The 12,916-nt window shown below is 38.8% G+C and overlaps 2 protein-coding genes across 4 annotated transcripts; one reads left to right on the top strand and one right to left on the bottom strand.

The window, feature by feature from the left end:
• Positions 1-255: 255 nt before the first annotated feature.
• Positions 256-6,220, bottom strand: idh3g (isocitrate dehydrogenase (NAD(+)) 3 non-catalytic subunit gamma). 3 transcript variants are annotated; one of them, XM_086276891.1, is made up of 13 exons: positions 6,105-6,220; positions 5,827-5,874; positions 5,569-5,580; positions 4,706-4,803; positions 4,490-4,605; positions 4,295-4,355; positions 4,060-4,192; positions 2,372-2,505; positions 2,159-2,261; positions 1,925-2,071; positions 1,734-1,828; positions 1,559-1,619; positions 256-1,078 (listed from the first exon to the last, which is right to left on the bottom strand). In XM_086276891.1, the coding sequence occupies exons 1-13, from the start codon at positions 6,183-6,185 to the stop codon at positions 977-979; spliced, it is 1,191 nt and encodes a 396-aa protein (XP_086133017.1). In that variant the 5' UTR covers positions 6,186-6,220; the 3' UTR covers positions 256-976. The 3 variants fall into 3 exon arrangements, with proteins under 3 accessions (XP_086133017.1, XP_086133018.1, XP_086133016.1); XM_086276892.1 differs by lacking the exon at positions 5,569-5,580; XM_086276890.1 differs by lacking the exons at positions 5,827-5,874; positions 6,105-6,220 and having other exon boundaries at positions 5,569-5,715.
• Positions 6,221-6,262: 42 nt separating this feature from the next.
• On the top strand, positions 6,263-12,477 carry fam3a (FAM3 metabolism regulating signaling molecule A). The gene is made up of 10 exons (XM_086276893.1): positions 6,263-6,680; positions 7,125-7,156; positions 7,240-7,347; positions 7,675-7,698; positions 7,796-7,919; positions 8,213-8,271; positions 8,376-8,426; positions 8,539-8,623; positions 9,228-9,354; positions 10,516-12,477. Exons 2-10 carry the CDS (start codon positions 7,144-7,146, stop codon positions 10,612-10,614), a joined length of 690 nt encoding a protein of 229 aa, XP_086133019.1. The 5' UTR covers positions 6,263-6,680; positions 7,125-7,143; the 3' UTR covers positions 10,615-12,477.
• The last annotated feature ends 439 nt before the right edge of the window (positions 12,478-12,916 follow it).

The raw sequence follows: 12,916 nt of genomic DNA, 5'->3' as shown, positions 1-12,916 counted from the left end.
ATCATTAAAGCATATTAAACATTTCCAGAACAGGTTCAACAAAAAAAAAAAAAAAGAACTGTTAAAGAAACTATTTCAGTGGACAACCTTAATTTCAGCTAGGCGTATCTAACAATCTGGCAGCTTGCTCTCTCTGCATTTATATCCAATTAGTTTCTAGAGTGCATGTCAGCCACGTGCATCCTAATCCTTCGTAGTACTCAAAATACGTCTCAAATATGCTGAGAATTCAAACCTCTCTTCAAAAGAAAGATGTTAAGACATATAATTACTTTATTGATTACATCTTATGCTCACACACATACAAACAAAATGAAACCATTCTTTTCATATCAGGCGTTATGAGCATTTTCTTGGACAGACCCAAAAACAACAGTATAATATTGTGATATCATCCCTAGACCAAAAAAAGCCATTATGGCACAAGCAGTAAAGTTCCGGTTTGACAGCAGTCACGCTCCTCTATAGTGTATCACCTCTTCAAAGTACAGTTGCTGTGATAAGAACATAAATGATGTAACAGGACATAATGGGCACTTTACATTTATATTAAGCATTAATGACATTTTGGTTATTTAAAGTCTGTGATGTAATCATACAGTGAAAAATAAATAATGGCTGCTGCAGAAGGTATAGTGGAAGATGCGTGCCTATACTTGTATATTTAAATATCTAAAGTAGGCCCTTTCATGTTTCATACGAATCTCTAAGGAGATTCATATTCAGCTGAATAAGCTCCAGCAGTAAAACCGATGCTTGCAGGAGTGATAATGGAATTTTATCAAAACCCACCTTTTTAAACAGGTCATGTGAAACCTTGAAGTGAGAAAGCAGGCTCATTTGTATTGTGAACAGGTAAGTAAGCTGTGTGAAACGAGATGCTATGGAAACACGGACATCCTCTCTCAGAAGGTACACCTGTTTAAACTCAAACCACCTGATAAGAGCGTGGGTGCGTGAACCTGCCCGGTCATTCTTACAGCTCTGCCGTGAACTGTCCTTTACTCTGGATGACCCTCATGACGGACTGCACCACCTCTGATGTGGTTCCTTGACCCCCGAGATCTGCTGTGTGCAACTGCAAATAAAGAGAAAAAAAAAAATCATAAATAAGCTACAACAAACAAAAGAACAGGGTGCTAACAGATATGGTCCAAAATCCGTATTAAATTATTTAAGACCTTAACGTATGCTATGAAATCGTAGCACTGTGGATTGCATCTCATGCCGCATACTGTATTTGGATAGACGCTTTGTATTTTCTTTGTGCGTGCAAAGTGTAATCCGTTTCCCACAGTAACTAGTCCGATGCTGCACATGATCAGCAGGTTTTGGAATTTACTCAAGAAACAATCAGATCCCATAGAGTGTAGAGCTGCACAAGAGCTTTGTGAAAGGAAAAGGGGCACAATGCTGCTTTGTGTGAATGTATTGTGATGCCTTCTAGGAAGCATGCCAGAATTGTCACTGCGGCCTTAAATCCTATGTCACGCAACAATGGCCTGTGAGCTTCATGGCAGCGCGATAGGTGAGGAACCCATCAGTGAGGAAGGCTCACCCTGGTTTCGTTCATTGTGGTGAGGACTGCATTCCGGATCAGACTTGCATAATCATTAAGGCTGGAGACACAAAGAAGAAAAACATTATTTAAATATAATACAGTCACACCAATACACACACACACACACACACAGAAAACCAATGAAGAAGAATTTTTATCCGGAAAAGCTTACTTAAGGTGGTCCAGCATCAGGCAGCTAGCTAGCAGCATGGCAGTTGGGTTTGCAATGTTTTTTTCTGCAATACTTTTTCCTGTGTTTCTTGTGGCCTGAAACACCAGACAGACATGACTCATACATTTTCCATCCTTCAAAATTCTGAGAGAACTGTGTCCTACAAACCTATTCAAGCCTCCAACACTCACCGTTTCAAAGACAGCATAGTCACGACCATAATTGGCCCCAGGCACGAGGCCAGGTCCTCCCACCAGCCCCGCGCACACGTTGCTCACCACATTCCCGTACAGATTGGGCATGACCATCACATCAAACTGCTGTGGTTTGGACACGAGCTAAACGGCACAAATGGAGTTAAGTAAAACAAATAAAATCAGAAGAAGAACATTCCCCGGATTCCCTAAAATGTCATCATCTGTTACCTGCATTGTGGTATTGTCCACAATCATGCTGTCGAATGTGATGTCTGGATAACCCGAGGCCACTTCTCTGCAGCACTGCAGGAACAAGCCATCACCGAGCTTCCTGTTGAAACAGAAATGCCACACTCAGCATATCCAGGACTAAGAAACTCACCGTAGTAAACAAAAGGCCAGACGTGTTTGACAGGATACGTTTCCCAAAAGGTAACTTACATGATGTTAGCTTTGTGTACAGCAGTGACCCTGCGGCGACCTCTCTCCCTGGCCAGTTTGAAGGCATAATCAGCAATCCTGATGGAATTATTCCTGGTGATAATCTTTAGACTCTCCACTACCCCGGATACACTCTGGAAGTAGGACAAGAAGACAACAACAAATGAAATACAGTGACATGAGTTTAAACTGTACTAGAAAGATCAATAAGACTGTAGTGGGAATAAAGTGTCGTCTCTAAGACTACGCGTAATACTACATAAAGTAAAACTTCTGTCTACAAGGTAACACTAAACATTGAAAAAAACGATTAAGTGCAACAAACACAGAACAAAATTAGCAGTAAATAAAAAATAATCATTTTAATTAGTACTAAGTGGTTAATAATGTAACAATACGTTTCTGTACAAATTGTAAAACAGCATCTATAACTGTATTGTGTAAGCAAACATGGCTCAACAACTACAGTTACTGTGCTCAGAAGTTTATATACATTCATCATAGAGAATAAATGTAACGGAATGATTTCTTTGAACTGTTCTGTTTTCCCAGGGTGGAATGATTGTATAGCATCCATCTTTAATGACTTACAAAAATAAGGATTGGGTGCACAGGTTTTTATTTAGTTTCTCTGATTTACATACGGCCAGAACATAAATATGGGCACAAATATAAACATATACTTACTTAAATCTTTTAATAAGTGGTGCTGAATCTTCTTCAGTGTCTTTTAACTCGACAAGGTCAAGGAGTATCAACTTCTTTTTAGTCATTATGATTGACTACTGGTTCTTTCTCTTTACCAGAGCAAAAATGATTTGTCTGAGCACTCATTGGACTGATCAGTACTCTGAAAAAACTCACTGAAGATCTAAGAATGAAAACTGTAAATTTACACAAGGTGTGAAGATCTCTCTGAAGAATTTTAAACAACAGCAGATTCCAGGATCCTCAGTTCAAACAACTGTGCATGAGTACAAGTTATTCAGAGATGTCATCACTTCCACCAAGATCTGGAGGAAGACCCAAACCGTCACCCACAGGTGAGAGGAAACTGTTCAGGTACAACCACCAAGGCTCAAGCCTAACATGAACCTGAAACAGACAAATAACTAAGGGACAAATAAACAAATAATGGACTATGTTAGAGCCTGAATGTATACCTTTGACCATGTGTGCATTAGAGAAACTGAAATAAATTTGGACTTGTGCACCCAATTCCTTCTTTTTAAGTCATTAAAGATGTATGCTGTATAATCATTCCACCTTGAAAAACAAAACAAAACACTTCGAAAGCCCAAAATGACAACATTCACAGTGTAAACCTCTGAGCACAGTGGTAGCTTCGTGCACAGCAGGTACACATCCCGGCACACCAATGCACATTTTAGTCTGCTGTAGATTTGGATCTAATGCAGCATTTTCATGTTTCTTTGCAGCCCAGAAGTCTTATTTAGTTTCAGATAATCGTATTTTATCTGTTGCATTCTGAAGTCAATATTGTCTATATTAAATTCTATCATATGACCAAAAGATTTTGCACAGTTATTTTGATTTGGAAAATTAATGATGCATAGATGGCACCCAATTCCCTTTTCTAAAAAGAGACAGATAAGAAGTGTTTAAGGGACCATAAACATGTTTTTCAGCAGACAGTAGTATTGATTGTTTTTCCTCTTGCGTCTGACCTCATGCTCCAGACTGCTGTACTCTCCCTCTGTGTTCTCCCTGATGATCATGATGTCAATGTTCTTGTGGCGAGTCTGGACCCCGGGGAGGGACTGACAGTGCATCACATTGGCATACAGGTCCAAGCTCGTGCTGGTAGTCCACACAAAAGACCAAATTACGTAAGAAATGAGAGCTATTTCACACAAAAAAATGACCCTAATCTAGGAAACTAAAGATTTCATCTAAACTTACCGCAGCACATTATTTCTGGATTTGACAGACGCTGGCAGGGTATGTTTGGTTTCTATGTTACCTATCAAAAGAGGTAAGCAGTTTCACAGTTACTTTAGTTCAACTGTCTTATTAAAAATTATACTCTGCTTACAGCTATGTTCTGTTTTTCATGCTTTCATACTTTGATTGAAAAAAAAGAAGCTGTTTGCTTACCCTTCAGGGCAACTCCATTTCGCCGGATGGCAGTGATGGCATTATTCATGTCATCATCGGTCTCCAAAGCAGAGTTGACATTCACCATCTCAAAGTCAACTGGCACACAGGTGAACCTGCAGCACAATGTTCACAAACCACACAATGGATTCAATTCTTATGTGACTGTAGATGACATGTAATCACTCAACAGGACTGAGATTCAATCTAACCAACCTGAAAACTTCTCTGACATGATTGAGAAGCTCTGGACCGATCCCATCACCAGGTATGAGGGTCACAGTGTGCCTGCCTCCATACTTTGCTGGAGGGGGCTGGAAGATTGTTAAATGCCAAAGAATCAACTTCAATAAATAGAGACAATTGAAGGTTTGGCACCTTTTAAAGACAGATCATCCACTACAGTAAACATATGTTATGAAAAAAAAAGTTTACCTTTCTAAGTCTACAAATAATCTCATGAAAATAAGGTACACAGTGAATTTGATAGTTTTTGGTGTCTGCTTATGTCCACATTACCAATGACATAATAACAAATAGATATGGTGTAGTAATGTTCACTGTGGTGGGTTGACAATATCATGCAATACTTTAATACACAGAAGCAGTAGGAATTCTGAAGTCAAAAGAAAAGAATAATAGTAATAGTAGTAGTAGTATTAATAACAGTAGGAATTGCTGAAAATGCTGACAATGGACACAGCTTACAAATCACTGGCCAAAAATCAACCAGCACATGTCCAGAGCACCAAGTAAGTATGTTTGAGAGATTATTCTCAGGCAGTTAATAGTGTTTTTAGGTTTGACAAATATTTAAATAGATTTGATGATGTCATTACTGTGTTTATTATTGTGACTCAAGATGGTTAGAAATTCCAGTTGAAATTGATGGTAACAAAATTTCCATGCATCCATGCAACATGATGTTTAAAAACTGTTATATTATTTTGATCATGCTAGTGTTTTTATTCTCATCACACATCTTTTTTCCTATATCATAACCCCGTTATAGAAAATATTCTCGTTTAAGACATGATGCAGTGAATTGCAGTGAACCGTGTCACGAGTCAGCTACTTACAATGTTTTCTCCCTGTTGTTGAAGGTGAACAGAGGAAAGCAGAAGGACAAGAGTCAGTTTGATGTTTAGAAGAACAGGTTTGGTCCAAATAGTGGCAAACAGAGTAGTGTCATAACCTTCACCCCACAACAAAGTGGAAAAACACATATACACACACACACAGTTACACACAGTTCAGTTACACTGAAAAAGACAACTTCCAATGCAAAACATCCCGGAAACTGACAACAATCCCATGTACCGATCTGACTCACTCACAGTAAGCGAGGTCTTATTCCGGTGTCTGATCAAAGTTGTTCCAAATACCTGGAAAATACAAAGTGCAAATGATTTAGAGCGTGTTTTTAAATGGATCCCGTGTACGGATGCCGTAAAACCTGTGACCAACCCACAGATGTGGAAAAGCCCGCTAGCTTTGCTAATCAAATGATGTTAACAGCATGACCTTGTGTTAAAAAAATTATAACGGAGTTTAAATTAGAGCCACGCAACACCATTCACAAGCGAAAGAGCAAGGGCTGCGTGTCTTGTCTTACTTTAGCAGTGTTTCCAAGGCGTCCAACCCAGAAAGGATTCATTATTTTGGACGCGGAGAGTACGGCACTGTGGGCAGCCATCTTGATTTTGCAGCGCTGGTCGCGTGTTTAATAAGAGGAGCAGATGTGCCGATGTGACAGAAAGACTGTTCCTTTTTTTATTTATTTAATTTATTTTATTATTTCTTAAGTGTGATGTATATTGTAAGAATTTGAGTAAAAAAAACAAAACACTAAAAATAATTTTTAGAATCTTTTTTTTGGTCACGTGAGCCACTTCACGCAGACTCTGTACTGACGGGTTGAGGTCCGTGGAAAAGGCTCGGGGTGGGCTGTAGGTTATATCCGGAAGACAAATGGGCTAAATTAAACCAGGTCTTTTTCCATGTTCGTCGAAAGAGGATACCAACTTCAGCCTGTCTTCTTACTGAAAGCGTATTTATGTCAGGGACGACTCAATGAGGAAACAGCGCAAGAAATAGCAAAAAGTCCAGGGTGACAAGAGCAACAGCTCCTCGTTACTGTTCGTTACAGCCGGGCAAAGGCGGCAAAACAAGGCGATCCTCGCTTGTAAAGGTAAACAAGTGAACTTTTCCGGTTCTAATTCTAGTAGAAATGTAATTGACAACATCGCTAAGGGTTCATTCTTCAGTGTCTCGTCTCTGAGATTGTTTGGGTTCATTTTAAAACCTTTAAACGTCATCTCTGCAGAGCCATTTTGCAGGGCCACTGTAAAAAAAATTAATAAATAAAAACATAAAGCTAGGAAGAGAAACGTCACACAGAGGAAAAATACCCTTTTAAATAATTTAAAATAATTACATTTTTTATTCATGACTGTGTTTCTTTCAGATTTTATCATCTTTTAAAACTAAAGGTAGACTACAGGCAAAGACTATAATATTTGGTATAACTAGAAGCTGGGAAATGGTATTTTAAATAAGAACGTTTTACTAAAAAGTCTCCTGTCTTGTTAAACTACTTAAGCCACTCTAATGTCAATGCTTTTCTTCTCCCCAGGTCTATGAAAGAGTGAAGCATGAGATTAACAGGTGGGTTGATATTTTCAATGGGGATTTATTGATAAACCCATATGTTTCTGGCCTGAGCTGATGTGTCCTGATCATTGTGACAGGCCCCCTGCGAGCTGTGGCTGTGGTGCTGCTGGTGGGTTTCACCTGGCTGCTGGCAAACACCTTATTTGGAGGGGAGAGTGCGTCCTCTGTGCTGCATTTCTTCAGCGGTAAGAGGAATCAAGCGGAAACCAGTTAACTGACAAGCAAATAAAATTTACCAAACATGGAGGAAAATATGACTTTACACGTTGGATTGTTAGGTGTGTTTTATGCGAGTTAAATCTTTTGTGTTTGTATTGCTAACTGGTCAAAACAAGCAGTTGTTAAACTGCAATCAGTTTTTAATGTGTCTGCCATCTTAGTGACGAAGCTACAGACAAGTTATGTGTGTTGGTTTAAAGTTGATGCATGTTTGATGGCTGGATTTTCGGAATATAACATTGGTAAGTTTAATCAAGAAATCAGTTGCTTTTTGTTTGTTTGCTTTTTTTCAGGTACAAGTGAAGACGCAACACCAGGTAAGCAAACTGTACAGCATAACCTTACTCATTAATTAATACTTTCACAAAGTTGCATTCTTATCTTCCTTCTTATGATCAACATGTTTTTTAACAGAACCCCACCCACGAAAATATAAATGTGGACTTTCAGCCCCTTGTCCTCCAAAACATCTGGCTTTCCGTCTGGTGTCTGGTGCTGCCAACGTCATTGGCCCTAAAATCTGCCTAGAGGACAAGATGTGAGATTCAGTGTTAATTATTTCTGGTTCTTCATCTATGTCTTTGTCTCTCCTTAGTCCCTCCTTTTCCCCCCTTTTTTTTGTTTTGTTTTGTTTTCACACTGTTCTGTGTTTTTTCCTCTGTGCTGTCATAACCAGGCCTTCAAGCCTGTCTGGGGAGCTGAATGCAAGTATTGTTTCTTTCTGCTGGTCCCTCTCACCGTTTTGCCTGTTGTCTTGGCCCATATAAGTGTTACATAGTGTGAATAAGAGTTTAAATAGCTATGTATAAGCCTTGTGGTTTTGTCTAACAGGTTAGTGAGCAGTGTGAAGAACAATGTTGGCAGGGGACTAAACATAGCCTTGGTGAATGGTAAGACTCTTATTCTTCACGTTTTAGCAGACTATATTGTTTTTGTTTTTTAGCTCCTTTTTATGGTGCTGTTTTAACATTTTACTGATGTATCTTTGCTCCAGGGGTGACTGGCGAGCTTTTGGAGACGAAAACCTTTGATATGTGGGCAGGAGGTAATAAAAACCAGACATTAATGTTTAATATCCTGTAGTCCTGTAGTCCATACACTTTGGCAGTAACAACCCATAAACTGCACTTCAGATCTCATTTGATGCTCATTTTCAGATGTTTCTGACCTGTTGAAGTTTCTCCGGCCTCTTCATGAGGGAACACTTGTGTTTGTGGCCTCCTTTGATGATGCAGCTACAAAGTAAGGATTTGTGTTGTGCTCCCAGTTCCTCCCCTTTCACATTAGCCAATTTTAATAGAAACCTGGGAATAGTTCATATTATGAAGTATTGTGTTATAAATATTTAGTAGAGTAAAACAAAGAGGATTTTGCCTCATGTGCTGTCACATTTTCATGTATTTAATTTCTGCTATAAAATAAATTTGAATGCATTTATCTGGGAAGCCTAACAAGTTAAACAGTCACTGAGCAGTGCAAGGAAGAATATATGATAATGTGACAGTGAATGGCAGGCTTGACACAAAAGTTTTTCACCTTTTAAGATTTATCGGGGGTGCTACATGTGAACACCGACTTCATGATTCGATTTAAATTAGATTTACAAAGTGTAGAACTGAATTAAATCAGACTGATTCAATTAATTCTTGATGTCTTGGATGATGGTTATTAAAGTGTTCATGATGAGAATTTATTGCAGAGACCACCATATCTTCCTTATTAAGCAAATGGTGTTTGTAACTTTGTGGTTTCCTTGAAATAAAATTGTGCAGAGAGCATGTTTAAAAAAACCCTCTAAACTTGTTTGTTGTCTCTGGTTTTTTGTTTGTATTTTTCACTATGTCAGGCTGAATGAAGAGTCTCGACGGCTTTTTGAGGAGCTCGGGAGCACAGCTGTGAAGGATTTGGCCTTTAGAGACAGCTGGGTGTTTGTTGGAGCCAAGGGTATTGAGAATAAGAGTCCCTTTGAGCAGGTTTGTTCCTTTTACTATTAGTGCTGATCGAGGGCTGAAGGTGGAGTCGGTGTGCTGTCTTTGATGTGACGCCAATGTTCAGTAGAAAATATTCTTCCTGTGCGACTAGATCACAGTGCAACTGTCACAACAGTATTACAAAACAGCATTATCTATAACCACTCCTCTGAGATTATGGTCCATATTGATGTGATAACATCACACAGTTGCTACAGATTTGTAGGCTGCACATCCATGATGTATGTTTTTCCATTCAACCACATCCCAAAGGTGCTCTGTTGGATTGAGAGCTGTGACTGTGAGACTAAGACTGCAGAGGCTCTGTTTGCACTAAAGGCCAGCACACAACCACATTCTGAACTGTTGATACAAAGCAGGATGGATTCATGTTTTCATGTTGTTTACGCCAAATTCTGGCCCTACGGTCTGAATGTTGCAGCAGAAATCGAGACTTATCAGACCAGGAAACATTTTTCCCATCATCTATTGTTAACTTAATGTCAGTGACCCTGTGTGAATTGTAGCCTCAGTTTCTTGTTCTTAGCTGACAGGAATGGTACCCAGGGTGGTCTTTTACCACTGTAGTCCATTTTCTTTAAAATTCAACTTTTATAGATCCTCTTCTGTAAACCTGCATTTTAACAAGTCATAATTTAAGTTAATGCTGCATTTCTACAATGTGTCAGTTCTTCTCTGGCGTTGAGCTGCTGAGGAAAATCCCAGCAGTTTCTGAAATACTCGCAACAGCCTGTCTGGCACCAACAACCATGCCACGTTCAATGTCACTTAAGGCATCTTTCTTTGGGTTTCAGAAGTTTAAACATTAACCTGCTTTAAAAAAAAAAGATTAACCTACTGAAGTTTAAAGTTCAACAGGTCGTGTTGGCCATGGTAGCAACTCTGTACCTACATGCTTGGTGTTGCTGCCATGTGATTGGCTAATAAGATATTTGCATTTTTCATTTGATTTAGGGGTTTTTTTGCATCTGGACTACCACATGATAATGCAGATTTTTTTTTTTTTTTTTTTTTTTTTTTTTGGGGGGGTTTTTCAATGGCTGTTCAGCACTCTGTGTACAATTATTCAGCAGCTACTGTGCTATAGGAACCTGATCCCAGTCTGTTTTGCTGACATCATTTACGTTTGTCTTTCCCCCTTAGCGTATGAAAAACAGTAAAAGCAGCAACAAATATGAAGGCTGGCCCGAGTCACTGGAGATGGATGGCTGTATTCCTCTGCGGCCACCACTGGAAAGTTAACTCTGCCTGGTACCCCTCATATGCATTGCAACAGAACCTGGAGGAACTGTCAGAAGGTCCAGGAACTGCTTAATGGGTGACAAAATTCAAGCTCTGGACCACAAATAACTTTTTTATTTGTCCTCTCATGGCAGAGGCATGAGCTCAGTGCAAAGATCGTCTTGACTTGATATATTTAAAGTTGCTGAAACCTGCTGTAGAGGATTTCTGATTTAAGCTTTGTGAGCCACTTTTGAGCTGAAGTAATGCTTTGGAATCAAGTAAGATTATGTTAGGCTGTGGGAAACTTCAAAGTCCAACTCAGTGTTTCCATTATGAAAATTACTGCACCTGAGAAGAAAAAAAAAGATATGGAAAAGTTAGTAGATCGAGGCAGCCCTATACTCTCACTATGCAAATGTATAGAGCTTTTGGACTTACGCAATTCCTCTGCTTCCGCTCTCACATGAAACGGTTTGTCAGTGTACACAGCTTTGATGAGAGGATGAAGACTAATTATCTTGTTGGTTATAAAAACCAATGGACAAGTATGGATTATAGAAAGAGCTATCAGGTGAACTCAGTTGTCCTCCAAGTTTTATGTCCACATATATAAGGCTAAACTTGTGGTTTCCTTTAAGTTTCTATAAATGTATTTTTTTCTGTTACAATAACAAAATCAATTGATAATAATAATGTTGACTGATAATGAATGTTCTGCTAGGGTTATGAGTGTGATGGCAGATGGAGAAAAGAGAGAGTGAGCAGAGATAAAATGCACAGGCTTTAGGGCTGGGTAAATGCACACACACACACACACACACACGCAATGTGTATGATACTTATCAGGGAAAAGAACGTGCTGCCAGCTAGGCTGCAAACTTGCCAATGACTTAATTCATAGTGCCCTCTGTACATATTTTCTTACATTTCTTTTCCAGTAAGGCACCGCTTTTTTGACATTTACGGTGTGATTTATTCACTTCAGTCATCACCCAGGTATACTTTCCCTGAGCGCTGGAAAAAAATCTTACAGGAAACACTGCAAGTGTCAGATAACCAAAGTGTAACAGTGATGAGTGGATGAATACAGCTAGAGTAGGTCTTCCAAAGCCATTGTTGGAAATAGGTACATTTCTCTCTCTTCAGGACTGCCTATAGGTTTGTTTTGTTTTTTGTACTTGAGCAACAGCATAGATAAGTGTTTAATACTATGATGTAGAAAAAAATAAACATCTAAGTTAGTGGTTTCATGCTGGAAACCCTAATTCAGAGTAGAAAGAAAAACTGGGTCTGTGGACGTATTTTATATTTCATACTTTAATATGTTTTTGTTGTGTAATGTCAAATTCATTAGTAATAGTGCTTAGCTGCCATTGTTTCCGTAGAACATGATGTACACTAGTTGTTGCTCATCACAAGTTTACAGTTTTGTTTTTTCGTCTGTTTTTTTCTTTTTAAAATTATTCTTTGTCATTGTCCTTTAATAAAACTATTTATTTTTAAATACTTAAACAGAAAGCAAACTATTTGTGTGGGTTCATCACAACACTGCCAGTGGTTCTGAAGCTGTCCCAGGCCTGCAGGCATCTTTACACTCTTTGCTTTGCTTAAAGATTATTGGTATGGTTATTGATTGTTTTTTTTTTTTCTTTCTTTTTATGTTGAACGGATTAATTTTGCTTCTTGAAAGTCTAATATATATATATATATAAAGTGTAAAGACCTAGTTCTTCTCTATCGCTCTGTATGGTTACGTCTGTTTCAGTCGCCTTTCTGAATTAGGTTGTGCTACCAAAGTGTAATTTTTTTTTCTACAAAAGATTACAGTCTGTGCTTTTATTGTGACGACAATGATGATGAATAAAGTATGTTCTAATATCAGTGTGTTTTTTTTTTGTTTTTGTTTTTTTTGTTTTTTTCCCCGTGGGCCCTAATATTGAGTCATCTGCCATGCTTGGAGAAATTCACCAGAGGGCGACAAAAGGCAAAGTCTCACTGGGGTTACTCAGTTCATCCTGCTCAAGGCATTTGCTTCACTAATACGCTCTGCTGGGGATAAAAGCTTCGGACTGAATGCACCGTTTCTGCTTTGACGGAGTTCAGTGACAGCAAAGAATCGCGATGGTCGTTGAATCGGTACACTGTAACGTAGTAATGTCAAACACGATCAATTTCATTGTTTCATTGAAATGTGTTATGAGGCATTCAAGTCGTGGGAGAAAAATCGTGAATTCGCAATATGCGTTATTTGACGTTCAAAGGCACAAACTGGGGTTGAAAACCTGAGGTAGAAGAGCAAATCTGCACCCCAAATGCCTGA

This window comes from Aulonocara sp. 'chitande type north' Nkhata Bay, linkage group LG20 (genome assembly GCF_057382095.1).
Source record: "Aulonocara sp. 'chitande type north' Nkhata Bay isolate Kocher_YH1m ecotype deep benthic linkage group LG20, A_spYH_male_GT1.1, whole genome shotgun sequence".
Lineage (NCBI taxonomy): Eukaryota > Metazoa > Chordata > Actinopteri > Cichliformes > Cichlidae > Aulonocara > Aulonocara sp. 'chitande type north' Nkhata Bay.
Note: the sequence above shows the minus strand (reverse complement) of the source record. Positions and strands in the feature narration are given on the sequence as shown.

Bases quoted from the DNA above. Each gene is read 5' to 3' on its own strand.
- idh3g (XM_086276890.1), bottom strand. From the start codon at position 5,715: ATGTGTTTTTCCACTTTGTTGTGGGGTGAAGGTTATGACACTACTCTG. The intron at 1,829-1,924 runs GTGAGTGTTGGA...CTGGTGTTTCAG, and splicing joins ACTATGCTGTCTTTGAAACG to GCCACAAGAAACACAGGAAA. The intron at 1,079-1,558 runs GTGAGCCTTCCT...CTTTATTTGCAG, and splicing joins CCACAATGAACGAAACCAGG to TTGCACACAGCAGATCTCGG.
- fam3a (XM_086276893.1), top strand. The intron at 8,624-9,227 runs GTAAGGATTTGT...TCACTATGTCAG, and splicing joins TTTGATGATGCAGCTACAAA to GCTGAATGAAGAGTCTCGAC. The intron at 9,355-10,515 runs GTTTGTTCCTTT...TTTCCCCCTTAG, and splicing joins ATAAGAGTCCCTTTGAGCAG to CGTATGAAAAACAGTAAAAG.